This window comes from Aulostomus chinensis, chromosome 18, assembly GCF_037954235.1.
Source record: "Aulostomus chinensis isolate RoL2024-O1b breed Wild chromosome 18, RoL_Achi_v1.0, whole genome shotgun sequence".
NCBI lineage: Eukaryota > Metazoa > Chordata > Actinopteri > Syngnathiformes > Aulostomidae > Aulostomus > Aulostomus chinensis.
This window is the reverse complement of record NC_141337.1, coordinates 25,221,661-25,239,530: the sequence shown is the minus strand read 5'-3', so window position 1 is coordinate 25,239,530 and position 17,870 is coordinate 25,221,661. Positions and strand designations below refer to the sequence as shown.

The 17,870-nt window shown below is 43.2% G+C and overlaps 1 protein-coding gene across 1 annotated transcript in view; it reads left to right on the top strand.

Moving 5' to 3' along the window:
• Positions 1 to 17,870, top strand: part of carhsp1 (calcium regulated heat stable protein 1) — a 38,230-nt gene that overhangs the window by 17,268 nt on the left and 3,092 nt on the right. Inside the window, exons 3-4 of the mRNA XM_086184497.1 lie at positions 1,340 to 1,466; positions 5,159 to 5,267. Of these exons, the coding sequence (XP_086040623.1) occupies positions 1,370 to 1,466; positions 5,159 to 5,267 (206 nt within the window). The 5' untranslated portion in view covers positions 1,340 to 1,369. The remainder of the gene's footprint in view (positions 1 to 1,339; positions 1,467 to 5,158; positions 5,268 to 17,870) is intronic.

Below are 17,870 nucleotides of genomic sequence, written 5' to 3'. Positions count from 1 at the left end.
ACGCACAGCATCCAAGACAAACCGTAGCACACACACATACACTTACACACGCGTATACACACATACACGCATGGAGCGCACAACTGACCCATAAACACACACTCAGACATTTATCTTAAAATTATATTAGACCAAATGGTAAACCTTGCTATCCTGTCCCTGTTCTCTCTTCCTATCCACTCCTGAGTCCGGTCGCTTTATCAATGAACCAATACCATTCCTAATAAAATTAAACATAAATGGCAATAGGAGGAGTTTATCAGATTCCTTCTATGCAGAATAAAACTGCTTCAGTACAACAAGGCACCAGGAACATTGATGCTGCTTGCCCCAGCTACTGAACAGGACAAGTTAAAAAAAAAAAAAAAAGCTGTTAAAACAGCTTCCAGTTGCTACAATTTGTCGCCACATTTCTTCCCAGTTAGCTTGTCATAGTTAGCAAGCTTCGTCTGGTAGTGTATAGCAAGTGTTGAGGTGAAAAGGAATATTTATCAGGCTAGTCAGAAGTGAAAGGCCTGGGAGGAGTAAATTACTCTGAAGCACAGAACTTAAAGAAACCAAAGACAACAGGATTTTGCGTACAAAGGTGTATAATACACAGTGATAAACAACACAGTACTTACAGAATATACAGTTGGCTATATGTATTAAATTGTTAGTTTGGGAAGAAACTATGTCTAGGTTTGTGCACCTTTCTATTGAAGGGTTGTCAGGCAATTACTTCAATGAATCCCCATCCATCAAACAGTCACACACATAAATAATAACAACACTCAACATGAAGCAATGCATCAAGTTGCTGCTCCAACACAGTCCAATGTTGTCCACCCAAAAAGAAGGAGGGTCTTTGGGGGATGTGTGTGTGTATGTATTGTCCAGGAAGGGGGAGAAAGGGGATTGGAGAGACAGAGATTGGGGGAAGACCACAGGAGTGCTGTGGTTGGTGTCCCACCACATAGTCAGGCACATTGTTTGCAATTGGTTCCTCTGGTTCTAGCTCGCCATCAATTTCTCAGGAAAATCTGGCCTGTATGAACACGAAGCGCACTTTAAACCAGTGGTTCCAATAGGTCAGCTGGTCATTTGGTACTGGGCCTCACAGAAAGAATAAATAACTCAAACTATTTCTATTTTATTTATTATCTGAGTCTTAACGATGATTTATTTGAAAAATCACCTGGATTCTCTACATCCATCTATCCATCTATGACTAACTCTTGACGTGTTGGATATTATGGTTCAACTGGAAACACAAACCACCAGGAAATAAAGCTTCAATAAATTGTTGTTTATGTGTGTGTGCGTGTGCGTGTGTGCGCGCGCTCCCCTCTTTCCCCAGGTGTATAACAAACCTCTGACAGTCGCCACCATGTCCTCTCAGGCCACAGACCTCCATGAGACACAACCACTGTCTCCTCAGTTGACTTCTACAGGATCCTCAACTTCTGCTGTTTCTCCATTGTCAGGTAAAAGCTGATTCACTGAGCAACAGTATTAGGACAATGTTAATATGTATCAATGGCCTCTGTTAACAAGCTGTAATCATTGTCATGGCAAAAATTGTTTATCATATTTATATCAAGGTTTTTTTGTACTCCAGTCACACTTGGGCAGCTACAGACAGGGTGTATCTATATTTGGTAACATCAATATTCACTGTAATTTGGTTAAAACTTGAGCACAGCATGTCTGAGATCAGTTTTTTTTTTCAGTTCATGGAAGCTACACCTGGAACCACTCCCAACTATCACACGTTAATTACAACCTTGTCACACACAAAAGGATATGGCAAGGCGGAAAGCCAAAAACATAATCAGTTTTTTCAGTCATAAAAATACCTGTCAAGAATGCGAGCCTACCTGAAATGACCACAAGGAATACAACCAGTCAACTATGTTGGTCAAGCCGCGCCTCGACAAAATACTATTGGCTTGGGGTTAGTCCTGTTTTAGAGCAGATACAATGCAACATGGGAGGAATACTTCTCTGTTGGCTTTCACCTGTCTAGTGAGTATTTTGTGATTCCAGATTGCTCATGAAGGAGAGAAAACATATTTTCCTTTGGCCTTCAGTTGATCAGTTGGGTTCTCTTGTCTGTTTTTGAGTTGAGTGTGTATATATATATATATATATATATATATATATATATACACACACACACACGTATATATTAGGGATGTGCATCTCCATTACTGTGGCGATTAGATACGCATCTCGATACACTGCCAACCATACGATATAATTTCAATACGTTAAATCCCTGTCGATACGATACTCTACGATTCACCCTTGTTCTCGATTCGATAGGATTCACCCCTCATCCCAATACGATGTATAATTCACCCTGTTCTCAATACGATGTGATACACCCCTGTTCGCGATGCGATTTAATCAAGATTTAGTTCTATCCAATGCGATTCAACTTGAAGCAAAAAATATAACCATAGGTACATACTTCTTCCTCTTTTACTTTGTCCGTTACTTTTATCTTTAACAGTTTTTTATTGATTTTCACATATATTGGACATACATTGTTTACAGCATAGATTGCATTATCAACAAAAGAACCCGTTCCCCATCCCTCCCTCACAATCGCCCCTGGATAGTCACAATTGTAGTGTCCAAAAAAAAAAAAAAAAAAAGGCGAAAAAGAAGAAAAAAACAAGGAAAATAATAATAATAATAATATGGATTAATTAATTAAAAAGATTAATAAAATGAAATTTTTAAAAAAAAGGAAGGGGGGGGGGTCACCGCCACACAGGTGTTATTACGCTAGTTCCTCAGCTCGTTCAGTCTGCTTTATTTAATGGGATTTGCAAGCTTTCATAATACTCTAAAAAGGGAGTCCAAGTCTTATTAAAGTTTTGCAAAGACCCTTTGAGGGTATATCGTATTTTCTCAAGCTTCAAAAATTGCATAGTGTCTTTAATCCATCTTGAGAAGCTAGGAGGAGCATGATCTTTCCAGTAGAAGAGAATGATTCGTCTAGCGATCAGGGAAGTGAATGTCCATTACTTTTATATATTATTTTGTATACATTGCACAATTATTTTTGTATTTTTGCACTATCCCTTTTACTTCTTAAATTTATCTTCTTGTATTTATCATTGCTGCTGTAACACTGTCGATTTCCCCACTGTGGGACGATTAAAGGTTTATCTTATCTCTCTCATCTTAATTCAGTATGTTACAATAGGCTTGGGTTTACTTTATTCTTTATAAGTAGGAAATGGAACAAAACAGTTGTGATCTCTCTACCAGTACTATGTATTACTTTGATGTTTTGTAATCACACTGTAAAAGCTTATATGTTGAGTGGACTTCACCTCTGGTATACAATTACAATACCAGTGTTTCTCTTGCTTTAACATTTCAAGGACCATCACAACCCTAGGAGAGCACAAATGGAAACCAATGAACCTGCCCTGTAACAATAAAGAAGTATAAAACAAAATGTAAACAATTACTAACAGTCACAGCTGCTGTAAACGGTACAGTAAACAAAATTTGTCGTGCTGCCATTGTGCGGTTTAGAAGCACGGCATTCTTTACAAATAACGTGCATCTTGTCAAGTTTACCATCTCTCTTGTAAAATCCAAAGTACTTCCAAATGTTTGATTTGAACTTTTGTGGTGCGTTAAAAATCTCTTCCAACTCAGTGTTGCTGCTGCCCTCCGCCATGATTAATGTTGTTGTAACTTGTGCGCGTGCACGGCTTCCATCCGTCCTCAGAACAAATCACGAAATGGAGATGTGCATACAAGACGCCTGGGAAACACAGGATAGAATGCAGTACAACAAGGAAAAACCGATGCAACTGTGAAGATGACCGATACAGACATGCAGCAGACGAAGCATCACAAATTTATATATAATATATACACACACAGTGTATATATATATATATATATATATATATATATACACACACACACACACACACACAGTATATGTATACTGTATGTATGCATGTATATTTTATATTTTTTTATATATACTCATATATTCTAGAGATGATGTTTAATGTGTTTAATGATAATGTCTGTCATATTTTCAAATCTCCAAAATCTAATACTTCCGTAATATTTGGCTATAAGTAATTACAGCTTTAATAAATGTTCAATTCTAAATTTCCATCCGTGAATCCATTATCTCGAGGACCACCCCACCATTTGCTGGTGGCTGGCCATTGGTAGATCCCTGTCAGAAAAGACATTTGCTACTGCCCTGACGCAATATGTCCGCCAGTCCTTCCTCAAATGAGACTTGCCACTGGGCATAAAATCTATCCTGGGGACTCTTAAACACATTTCAGCATCATTCCTTTGATCAGAGGTAATACCTAAGTATTGTAGCATATTGTGATAATTAATATTACATTAGTCCCTCCAAGAAAATGCAATCTTGTGACTCATCATGAATTCATGTCATTCAATTCATACTGGCCAAAAAACCTAACACCCAGGTTTTTTTTTTTGCCACAGGAACAGCTTGAAATGGCATACCTTCTGAAGTAAAATGACCCTGCAATACACACTTTTTTGGCTCCAATCAGCATTGATGGGAACATAAAACCTAGGTGAATGCTGTCTCTGACGAATAAAAAGACAAAAAGTTGGAGTTCCACTTTTAGTAATAGACATTGAGAAATGAAAGTTTCTTGTATCTGTCGATATCTCCTATGACCCTTTGTCATTTCAGTCACAAATTCAAGCAACTGTGCTCAAACATTGTTTGCTCATAATTGAGTTTGATGGACAGAAAATATGTCAGAAACACCATCACTGTCCTCTGTGCTGCTTTTACCACAACCACCAAAGATCATGCACAAGCCCAGGATCAATTGGCTTTTATTAGTGGTTTACCATCTGACAAATTCTGTGTATACTGTATGTGGGGTATATTTGGATGTATACCATGTGAAAGAGTGTGGCTAGTTCTTTCCACATGCTTGCGTCACAAAGAAGTGAGGCAGGAGGAAAAAAAATGTCTGTGAGCTTAAGACACTTATTTGTTCGTACATGAAAGAAAAAAATTCTTTTTGGGTGACGTATCAATTTAAGTCACTGTTTCATTAGAGATAATATGTAGGTGCAGTATAGAAGCAGCACAGCAGTGAACCTGCCATATTGTAACACGCTTTTGTCTCATCAGAGGCCCTGCAACCTCCAGTCTACAGACACAGAGACCGCTCCCCTTCCCCCATGAGAGGTTATGCCATACCCAGCCCTCTACCTACACGCAGGAACAGGACCTGCTCAGCGTGAGAGAAGATACACACACAGCCACATACATACATACTAGCTAGCTCACTCATGCTGTGTTTATCTTACTTCATCTCTGTTTCCTTAATAACATAGACATTTGAATGGAAAAACATGTCAGAGCTTGTCAGTGTTAGTTATGCAAGACCTTCAGTGAAGACGGCAAGTGAAAGAAATCCCATTATCACATGTGTACCACATGGCTTGGAGGTAGAGTGGCTGTCTAGCAACTGAAGGGTCGCTGGTTCGATCCTCACTTCCTCCGGTGACCATGCTGTTGTGTCCTTGAGCAAGATACTGAACCCATAATTACTCCTGATTTATAGGATGGTACCTTGCTGGCAGCCTCTAACACAAGTGTGTGCGAATGGGTGAATGAGACATTTTGAGTCCCGCCAAAGTAGAAAGGTGCTATAAAAAAATGAGTCCATTTACCTTGTGGTAACTTCCAACAAATTAAGTCAACTGTTTCTTTGCCAGCATTGTTCACCCATATGTATACAGTATAGCCTGGTTCAATACCCACACACACAAGATGACTGTCCATCAAAATGATTGTGGAAGATGATAGCAAAATGTCATCATCCACCATGTTGAAAAGCAAAGTTGTAGATTCTCTGTTTCAGAGCAGCTTTGTCTTTTCTCCTTGGCCGTTATTGTCACAAGCGCCTGCCAGTCATGCTTGCTGGCATCATTATGCCCTCAGCTGCCACTCAGCTGAGGCACGCCTCCACCTAATCAAGCACAACTGCATCTGTTCTCTCATTCCATAGGTACACTCACTCGTTGCCAGATTGTCCTCTGATTTCGTTCATGACCTTCCAGCGTACCTGTTCCTGCCTGCCTGCCTGATCCCGACCTGTTTTGTCCCTGACCTGCGTCCTGCGTGCCTGCCCTGGTAAACCGACCTGGTTTCTGTGCCTGAGCACGAGCCTGCTTTTCCTGCCGTACTGTTGCCGACTTGGACAGCCTTGGACCCGAGCTCTCGCCCTTGGCCCTGGTTACCAGACCAGCCCTTCGTCTCAGACCAGCCTGCCCTGTCACAGTCCCAGAGAACCGACCTGCCTTCCGTCCCCTACCACGAGCTTCTTTCAGCCCTTCCTGAGTCACGTGCTCAGTGGCCTGCTTTCCACGCCTGTGGTCCACTCCCAGCACCACAGCTCCCAACCTGCTAGCACTAGCGCACGCTAATAAATTCCTTCTCATTACTCACCTTGTGTTGCACGTGGATCCTTGTCAGACACGTTACAGTACGATCTGGCCACCGATGGATCCGGCACACAGTCCTTCCCCGCTCAGCAGGTTGGAGAAGATTGAGGAGGTTCTCCAGCGCCATGAGGCAGCTCCGTCACTGAGGCTCGGTTAGCCACCGAGGCTAATGGACAAGCGTTTACGGCGCTAGCCGAGCGGCTATATCGGCTCACTGTAGCGCCTCCGCCCCAGCCTCCTGCTCTGGCTGCTCCCGCTCCTGTCATGGATGGTCCGGAACCACGGATCGGAGCGCCCGAACGTTTTGATGGTACTTCAGAGACCTGTGGTGCGTTCATACTAACTGTTCATATGTGTTTTCCCTGCAATCACGTACGTTTGCCACAGAGGAGGCGAAGGTGGCTTTCGCCATAACCCACCTGACCCGCAGGGCGCGCCTCTGGGGGACAGCTGAGTGGGAGCGCCAGACGACCGCCTGCTCCATGTTCCAGGCCTTCTCAGTGGAGCTGAAGAAAGTGTTTGGTCCAGCAGGTGCTTGTAGTACAGCGGCTAATACCCTGCTTGCCTTGTGGCAGGGCCAGCGGTCAGTGGCCGATTTTTCCATTGATTTCAGAACTCTTCCTAATCAGAGTGAGTGGAACTCTGCGGCCATGGTGGATGCTTTTCTTCATGGCCTGGCTGACTACATGAAGGATGCTCTAGTTGCACATGAACTGCCGCAGGCTCGACAGCAGGAGTGACTCCAGGGGGCGCTCGGCGCCAGCCGGGACAGTGAACAGCCGTCACTTCCAACAACAGGGGAGGCCGAACCCGAACCCATGCAGCTGGGACGCACTTCCCTCACCTAAGAGGAGCGGAGACAACGACGGCAGGGAAATCTCTGCCTCTACTGTTGAGGGAAGGGACATGTGGCTTTGTGTCCGGTAAAAGGCAAGACTCACCCGTAATCGGGGAGATACGGGTGAGTCACGTCTTTACCTTCCCACCCTGCAAGAGCTTTTCTTTGGGCCCAGTTGCTCCTGCCAGGGCGCGCTCATGAACTGGCTGCCTTGGTGGACTCTGGAGCAGATGCTAACATTATCAGTGGGGAGGTGGCCCGTCAACTGTGTCTCCTTCAGGAGCCCCTGTCTAGTCCTGTCTCTGCTACGGCTCTTGATGGTCACCATCTGGACACCATTGCTCATCAGACTGCTCCGGTGCCCATGCTTTTGTCCAGTAACCATCACAAGATGATTCAATTCCACATCTTTGACCATCCTGACATCCTGTTGATCCTAGGTTTACCATGGCTACAACTCCACAACCCACATATTGATGGGGGGGGGGGGGGGGGTGGTCGTGTTGGAATGGGGGGGGGGGGTGGCCCTGACATTTTTCCTGTCTGCGTCATGCCTCTCCTTCTCTTCAGGAGCCCTCTTCAGTCTCTGAGAAATCCAACCTGTCCGGAGTTCTGGAGGTGTACCACAACTTGGCGCAGGTGTTCAGCAAGGCCCGGGCCACAACTCTGCCTCCGCACCGCCCTTACGACTGCGCTATCGACCTGCTGCCAGGCACGGCGCTGCCTAAGGGCCGTCTGTATTCTCTGTCAGAACGAGAACGGGAGGCCATGGAGACCTACATCAACACTTCTCTGGCGGCAGGGATTATTCGGCCATCCTCGTCTCCAGCCAGTGCAGGCTTCTTCTTCGTTGAGAAGAACGACAAGTGTCTCCGGCCATGCATTGACTACAGGGGCCTAAATGACATCACGGTAAAGAACCGTTACCCTCTTCCCCTGATCTCCTGGGCTTTCGAACTTCTGCAGGGGGTGACGGTCTTCAGCAAGCTCAACCTACAGAATACCTACCATCTGGTTTGTATTTGCGAGGGGGACAAGTGGAAGACCGCTTTCAATACCCCGGCCGGGCATTATGAATATTTGGTTATGCCGTTTGGGCTCACCAACGCTCCAGCAGTGTTTCAGGCTTTGGTGAACGACGTGCTCCAGGACATGTTGAATGTTTTCGTATGCGTCTATTTGGATGATATTCTGATTTTTTTCTAAGACTCAGCAGGAGCATGTGCGGCATATGAGGGCGGTGCTGCGACGTCTCCTGGAGAACTCATTATTCGTCAAGACAGAGAAGTGTGACTTCCACGCTGAGTCAGTGTCCTTCTTGGGCTACATCATTGCCCGGGATAGCATCGAGATGGATCCTGCTAAGGTAGCAGCTGTTATAGACTGGCTGGTTCTGGAGAACAGAAAGCAGCTGCAATGCTTCCTGGGGTTTGCAAATTTCAACAGAAGGTTTATCAGAAATTATAGCACATTGACAGCTCCACTCACCAGGCTGACCAGTGTAAAGAAGGTTTTTGAATGGTCCCCTGAGGCAGAAGAGATGTTTCACCTGCTTAAAATTAAGTTTTCCTCAGCTCCCATCCTCCAGGTTCCGGATTCTGAACGCCAGTTTGTGGTGGAGGTGGATGCCTCTGACATTGGGGTGGGGCTGGTGTTGTCACAGACTGCGGCTAAGGATCAAAAGTTACACCCCTGTGCCTTCTTCTCTCGTAGACTTGCACCAGCGTAGCAAAATTATGACATCGGGAACAGAGAACTTCTGGCGGTAAAACTGGCTTTGGAGGACTGGCGGCACTGGCTAGAGGGAGCTAAGCAGCCTTTTTTGGTCTGGACGGACCACAAAAATCTGGAATATCTCAGCTCCGCCAAGAGGCTGAACTCCCGGCAAGCTCGCTGGGCACTGTTTTTCACCCACTTTAATTTTGTCTAGTCCTATCACCCTGGTTCTAGGAACGGCAAGCCTGACACCCTGTCCTGTCAGCTCGCCAGGGGGGAGGAGTCGGCAGACAAGCTTGAGACCATCTTGCCGACATCTTGTTTGGTGGCTTCCCTGACCTGTGATGTGGAGGAGAGAGTCAGAGCAGCCACTGAAGGTCAACCGGGTCCCAGTGCCTGTCCTGACAATAGACTGTTTTTCCCCGATCACCTGAGATCTGAGGTCCTGGAGTGGGGACATTCTTCGCGTCTGGCCTGCTACCCTGGGGTTCAGACGACCGGGGGGCTGCTCAGGCAACGTTTTTGGTGGCCATCCATGGATGGGGACATCAGGGAGTTTGTGAGAGCATGCCCTACCTGCAACCAACACAAGCATTCTCACCAGGCTCCAGTAGGTTTGCTACAACCGTTGCCCATCCCACGCCACCCCTGGTCACACATCACCATGGATTTCGTCACTGGACTGCCTGCTTCAGACGGTAACACTGTCATCTTTTCCATTGTTGACCGTTTTAGCAAAATGGCTCACTTAATTCCCCTGCAGAAGCTCCCCTCAGCCAAGGAGACAGCAGAATTCGTGGTCTGGCATATCTTCCGTCTACATGGCCTTCCAGAGGACATCCTCTTGGACAGGGGGCCTCAGTTCGCATCTGCATTTTGGAGGGAGTTCTGCAGGGCTGTGGGGGCCACCTCCAGCCTGTCCACTGGTTTCCACCCACAGTCCAATGGACAGACCAAGAGGAAAAACCAGGAGATGGAGGTGTCCCTCAGGTGCATGGTGTCTCGAAATCCTACGTCCTGGTCTTCACAGTTGGTATGGATTGAATATGCGCACAATTCTTTGGTCAGTTCTGCCACAGGATTGTCTCCATTTCAGTGTGTGTATGGTTACCAACCTCCTCTGTTTCCGGCACAAATTGCCGAGGTCACCTGTCCCTCTGCTCTGGCTCGGGCAACACTTCTTCACGCCGTAGACCGTTACACGACCTCTGCCAACCGTCATCGGACACCGGCACCTGCGTATCAGGAGGGACAAAAGGTATGGCTCTCCACCCGGGACCTCCCGCTCCAGGTGGAGTCAAGAAAGCTGGCGCCTAGATTTGTGGGTCCTTTTGTCATTCAGAAGGTTATTAGTCCAACGTCGGTGAGGTTGAAGCTTCCAAGGACCATGAGAGTGCACCCCATGTTCCATGTGTCTAAGGTCATGCCAGCAAGCACCTGCCAGTCATGCCTGCTGGCATCAGTGTGCCCTCAGCTGCCACTCAGCTCACCTAATCAAGCACACCGGCATCTGTTCTCTCATTACATGGGTATATAAGCCTGCTCCCATACTCACTCGTTGCCAAATTGTCCTCTGATTTCATTCATGACCTTCCAGTACCTTTTCCTGCCTGCCTGCCTGCCCGATCCTGACCTGCGTCCTGTGGGCCTGCCCTGGTAAACCGACCTGGTTTCTGTGCCTGACCACGAGCCTGCTTTTCCTGCTGTTCTGTTGCCGACTTGGACAGCCTTTGACCTGAGCTCTCGCCCTCAGCCCTGGTTACCCGACCAGCCCGTCTCAGACCAGCCTGCCCTGTCACAGTCCCAGAGAACCGACCTGCCTTCCGTCCCCGACCATGAGCTTCTGTCAGCCCTTCCTGAGTCACGTGCTCAGTGGCCTGCTTTCCACACCTGCGGTCCACTCCCAGTACCGCAGCTCCCAACCTGCTAGCACTAGCGCACGCTAATAAACTCCTTCTCATTACTCACCTTGTGTTGCACATGGATACTTTTCAGACACGTTAAAGTTATAGCAATCTCAGGATTGACTAAATGGTTTTATCTGTTGTAGCTGAGAAAGTCACATTACTGATAAGTATTGCCCAGCTGTTATACAGCTGGTATTGGCCTACCATGAGCTCATCACAGATATATCGTTCCTGTTGTCTGATATGAACCAATTTTTAAAAAAAAAAACAAACATTTTTTTTAGCACATAAAATGCAGAAAACACTGCTTACATTGATTGAAAATGGAGTAACATAGTGAGTTCAACAAAGAGCGTTCTGGCAACTCCGCCTTGTTTGGTCTTTATTAGAATGGTCATGCATGACAAAGTTAAATAGTTTTGAAAGGTAATTTAGTTGTTTATCACTGTATCAATGCACATGTTGGTAATCTGATTATTTTACGGTCTAAAATCAGGATCGATAATGGGTTCAAAAACCCCATCTCAGTCAGGCCCCACTTTAGGCTTCACCAGGTGAATAGCGGAGGAATGCACTGAAAGAATTTTCTTCTGTGTCCATGCAGCGGATGTTGTTGCCCTTCTTTATTCAGGTCTGTGTGAAATGGAAAACAGTAACAATGAAACGGCTCAAACTAGATACAGGTACTATTGTTTTTACCATGCTATAGAAATTCAAACACGTGATAGGTATACACAGGTTTCATTTAGTTTTGTGTAAACAAGCAACTTGTCATCATAGTTGGGTCATTTTTACTGTAATATTGCAGAATCACTTGGTCAACTATGTTATTTAAGAATGTCAAAGGAGGAAAACCTCAGGAAACTCCTGTATACAGTTGAAGCCAAACTTGCCACAAAAACAGGATCAAATCCAGCTTATTCTGGCCTTACAAAATGCATAAAAACTAATTTTATATTGTCAGTGTGTATTGGAAGTGTGGAATTTATTGAGATTGTTTGTGTGTGTGTGCGTGTGTGCGCGCACGCACAGCGCATGTGCATGTCTTGCCCCCTTTGGTAAACAACCCAATCAACACAGGTGGATTTCATGAGCAGGAATATGGAGTTCTGTAATGTGGAAATAATTTTTTTAGAGAGTGATCATACATGTGTTACACTTGCTGAGCTCTGCTTTAAGTACATCATCTGTAACATTCTTCACACTAATCAACACTATTAAAACCCATTAAAAGTGTACTGTTTTTGCAAGCCCAGTACTGTTTGTCTCTCTCAAACACTGCCCTCTTGTGGAGGCAGTGGCTCAGTGGAGATCTTGCGAAACACACATTTACTTCAAAAGTCAACATATCATGCCTTTTTTTGCATTCACAAAGTCACAAAAAATGGGCACTTATGTTAGTTATGAAAAAAACTACAAAGAGTTCAGTCTCTGGTTTACACAAAAGTTGCAGTTCTAAAACCCAGGTTTTGCAAATCCCTGAACACAGATCTTTACATCAGACACATCATTCAAGATGTTATTTGATAATATTAAGAAGAAGACCTTATATTCTGTTTTGGAAGATAGTCAGGTGATCTTCACAGAGAGAGGAAATCATTTGTTCCTACAAGAACAGGAACAAGGCATTTCCAAGATTGTCACTGCAAACAACAGCATACCTGCAGCCAGATACACAAGTAAGTTTATCTTCTAGGGCTGCAACTACGTAACAATTATTTCACCACTGATTATTCCACTGGTTAGTTTCTTGTTTGTGATACGAAATGTAGAGAAAATTTGAAAAATTGCTCATCACAATTCTAATTTGATCCAGTCTAATCTAATCTAATGTAGCCTGAATTAATCACAACTAAACAATATCATACAAAGCAAGAGTAGCAGAAGCATAATCTAATGTTTTAAAAATGCAGAATAAGAATAGAAAAATAAGGATTCTGACATTGAATTACTTTAACAAGTTAGATTATTCAGATCTGTGTTGAGTAAAGACAATGATGTCAAATTTCCCATTAAAATGCAGTTTGATCCCACACCTCAATCCATCAACCTCCTCTTTGTGTGTGTGTGTGTGTGTGTGTGTGTGTGAGTGAGAGAGAGAGAGAGAGAGACGTGATTTGATGTGATTCATGAAACAAAAGAAAATCAAACCAAAGACTCTAGCATTCCAGGACCTGCTTGTCCAGGGGGATAGCAAATGAGGAAGCCTGGCTTTCTGCTCCACCTCACACATGCAACTGGTCACTAATCAAGGGCAGAGAGCAGCACAGAATATGGCATCCTAAGCAGAAAACCAAGAAAAATAACCCATTACAATGGGTGTGCTCCTTCTCCCTACAGCCAGTGGAAAATCCATAGAGGGAACAATAGGCAGATAGGGAGGAGCAAAACAAGACCCCTTAGAGCAATGGACTCAATTTTATATAGCGCTTTTCTACCTTAGCTGCACTGAAAGCTCTTTACAGTGTCATCTCATTCACCCATTCACACACGCACTGATGGTGTAGGCTACCATGCAAGGCACCAACCTACTCATCAAGACCAATTATGGGTTCAGTATCTTTCTCAAGGACACTTCAACATGGTCACCGGGGTCGAGGATCGAACCAACGACCCTTTGGTTGCTAGACGGCCACTCCACCCTTGAGCCATGCCGCCCATCAGCAACCAATGGTTATTGGTCTAATACTTTTCTGATGAGCAGTCATTGGCCCAAATACAAAAGATACCAGCTATTGTCTGCTCATTACCTTGCTGGATCTATCTAAATATATTTTTGAGACCTTTTTTTTTTTTTTTTTAAGGAACCAAGTGCATGTACTGGCATGGCAACATCACCAGGCCAGTACTGTGTCTTGACTTATACTGAGCGCTCATAGCCTCCGTCTGTACCTTGCATGGTTTGAAGGAAAAAAAAGAACTCTACATCTAGAAATACTAATGAACTCTAAATAGAATCCACAGCCAGTAGCTAAAAGAGCGAAAATGTCTTTTCATGAAAAAAGCCTTCAGTGGCACTCTTAGTTCTCCTTCAAAGAAGTGACACAGTTCTTTTATAACTGATGCTCTAGCAGCATCTACTGTAACCTAACATCACAACCAGCAGTGTAGTTATCTTGCTTTGTGAGGGAGAGACATGAAAGTACAACTTTCAGGATTTACCAAAACTGAAAATGTGAAGTAATATATGAAATACTATGCTGATCTTGTAATAAAACATACAGAGGGGAGACAGGAAGAAGTTTTAGTGCACGGAAATAACCTAAAAAAAGAATGTGAAAAGCCAGCAAAAAAGACAGACGTGAATGTCATCCTGCCTGCCACTGTCAAATCTGACAGGATGACTATGCCTGTGTAATAACAGCTGATAAGAGATGTCACTGTAAAGCCAGTGATCCTTCTGAGGAAGACTGCAGAATGACAATTGAAACATGTCAAGGTCAATACCAACATATCTTGTCTGAACATAAGAAGTAGAGAAATTCATATCAATACAAGTTTTTTTTAATGTATAAAGGTTTCCCTTATAATTACAAAAACAAAGTGAAATAACAGCAAATTATCCATGGATAAGATGTAGCTTTCAGAGCAGGAAAAAAATTTATAGATCTGATAATGTTTTTACATACAGGCCTGTGCTCCACTCTCCCCAAACTAAATTCCTATCTGTTGCAGTTTTCTGGCTTTGTGTTGACAAGTTAGCATAATGCAAATGAATATACTAGTTAATTTAGCCTTTGAAGAACCAGCGTCAGCCGAGACCACTGCAAAGCTAAAAGAAGAATGAAATTTTAACTGTATTCGATCAATTTGACATAAACATGATTCCAGATTAAGTCAGTTTTGTTTTTGTATAGCACCAAATTACAACAAAGCTATCTTATGACCCAGTGTTTTGAGAGAAGGCTGGCCGATTTAGGAACTCTGTAAAGTGTCTGAGTTTACAGGGACATTAGTATTAAATATTAGCCTGAATAAGGCAATGTGCTGTCATGAAAACAGCATTTTCTATCCACTTAAACCTGAATAAGATCATAGTTGGAGTAGAAATAAGATGTGGTGTATTCTGATTTTAATCACATTATTGATGTTCATTGTAGATGTGTTCACACCTTGATTGCATTCTGAAGTCAGTCCTGTTCAACGGCTGTTTCAGCTTTCAGTTTGTCACATACTCAGCTAAGCTCATACTAAAACTTTCCACATTATTAAAAAGAAAGTGCTTGAAGCGTACAAGTTGCAACATGGCAGAAACAGGTTCAGGTCAAATTCTAGTCATGTATTTGCATTAATACTCTTTAAAAAGAAGCACGGGACAGGAGAGTAACGTTAGACTCTTTACTGTTGCACACATACTTCTCAAGAACAAATCATTGTGACATTAACAGGCACTTTCTGGCTAATTTCTTCTTTTGCAATCATTAACAGCAGCAAAACAGCAGTGTCCTCATATAGCATAAGCTTTCAGAAAACAACATTTTCCCCTTAGATTGTTACTTCTATCCTAAACCAACTGGGGTAACAGTAAAATGTTTTTCAAAACACAACTATCAACTGTAGCGATAACTCAGATGCCACTTTATCTATAACAATTAATGGAACACTTTTTTTTCAGAACAATGCTACTGAAACAGAATATTTGTCTCCTTATTTTTCTGTTTTAAGCATTGTTACTACAACAGATTATTAGTCCCACTTGGACTCTCGGGTAACATAGACTTTGGTCTCCTGCAGGAAGTGTGAAGGTCTCAGGCAACACTGATAGGTGTGAAGCATCCTAAGTCTTACCATCAGTGAGTGTAGCTGTGAGGTCCTTTCTGCTTAGTCACTTTATGAGGCTAACTGAACTTGAACTTGAATTTTCATGACATGCATAGGGTTCTCACATGTACAAGGCTCCCTGGGTGCAGCTTCGGAGCCTTGGCATGTCTCTTGCATTGGGGTATGTTTTATATTCTACTAATATAGTTATATTCTAGTTCTCAGTTCATGGTCTCGAGCAGCTGTGACTTCAGGTTGGACAGAGAGTTTAGTTCTCATTTTCCTTCTATACATGAGCTGGAGGTGCGCTATTCCTGTGGTTGCATGAGGTGTAGCTCTATAGAATTTAAGAACCTGAGTGATACAAGCTTTCCATTTAGCTTTCTCTCTCTGCAGTAAGGAAGCTTTCCGTAAAGATTCTAGAAAGTCTCTCTGCTGCCCATTTCCTTTTGGATGACAGATTCTGGTCCTGATGTGTTGGATATATTGTTCTTTCAGGAAAGAGGACAGTTCTGATGAGGTAAACACAGTATGCATGAAACAAATTACTGCAGCAGTGGTACACTGTGAAACAAAGCACACCTTTTGCCATGTTGAGTAATAGTCTACCATGGTGATCGCGAACTTGCAGTCGGCAGGTCTCAGCAATGTCCAGTGCTAGCTTTTGCCAAGGTCATTCAGGCAGGGGGACTGTTGTCATTGGTACAGGTGGTCCTTGTATTTTTAATGTCATTCAGCTGACAGGGTACACATGTGGCAATAATAGTCTTTACCTGAGCATCCATCTTGGGCCACCAGTACATGTCTCTGAATCTTTGCTTTGTACAAACTATGCCTTGGTGGCTCTCATGAGCCAAATGCATCACGTGTGAATGTAGCTGTACTGTCCGCACTAACCTGTAGCTCCCTAAGACAAGTGACTCATGTACTGACAATTTATTCGTCACTTGGTAGTAAGGCATCGTGTCTGCTGTCAGGCCTTCAGAAGATGCAGGCCACCCTTTTGTAAGATAGTTGCACAGCTGACATAACTCTGGGCAAGAAGAGCAGACATCTGCAAAGTAAAACATGGTGATGGCAGTCAGAGGAACAGACACAGCAGCAACAGTCTCTGGCATATGGCAGTGGCAAGTGAGAGAAGCAGTCTGCTGCATGGTTCTGTGTATGGGACCTGCAGACAATGTCATAGTTCAAACAGAGTGACCTGGCAGGTGTTCTAACCTCACACCAGCCCTACCCATACCTTTTGTATTAAGAGTGTGGTTAAAACTTGGTGAGCAGTTCGTAAATTGAATTTACACACAGGCCAATTCTTTTTTCCACCACTGAGTATTTCCTCCGGGAGTGAGAAGAAAATGCCACTGTTCGTTGCACCAGTTTCACATCATCTCTGACTTTGAATTTGTGCTCAAGGCTATTCACAAAGCCCATGGTCGGTGGAGGTGGAACAGTTACCTCCCTGACTTTTCTGCTCTGCCTTGAGCAGAAAGTGCCTATTTCCCATGATGACAATGTCAAAGTGAGTTATTTTGTATTCAGAATCAGAATTACAAATCCTCTATTAATCCCTTGTGGGAAATTGTTGGATTGCAGTGCTCCATTTCACAGTAAACAATAATATATAATAAAAAAATAGTTCATGTAAAACTCTAAAATTGTTTGACTTGGTGGAGCATAAAACAATGTATAGCAAAGTATTGTACAAAGCAAGGAACTTTCTGCGACCAACAAAACATTCAGAGAATTTTTCATGAAAGAGAGCAGGGTTATAATTTAAGAGAGTTGTAAAGTTTAGAAGTTCACAGTTTTTGCAGTACAAAGAAAAGTTTCTGTGAAGTAAAACTTTGGAAAAGTCTGAGTTCTTAAATGAAAAACATTTCAAGCATAATCTTGCTTAAAAAGAGACATGTATATATATACAGTATATGTGTGTGTATATATATATGTGTGTGTGTATGTATGTATATAATTGTACATGTGTATATATGTATATGCTTATGTATGTATGTATGTATATAATTGTACATGTGTATATATGTATATGCTTATGTATATATTTATATATATATATGTATGTATGTATATATGTGTGTATGTATGTATGTATATACATATACATGTTACATAGGAGATTTGTTGAATGAAAAAAAGTATTGTTTGTTTTGTGTTAT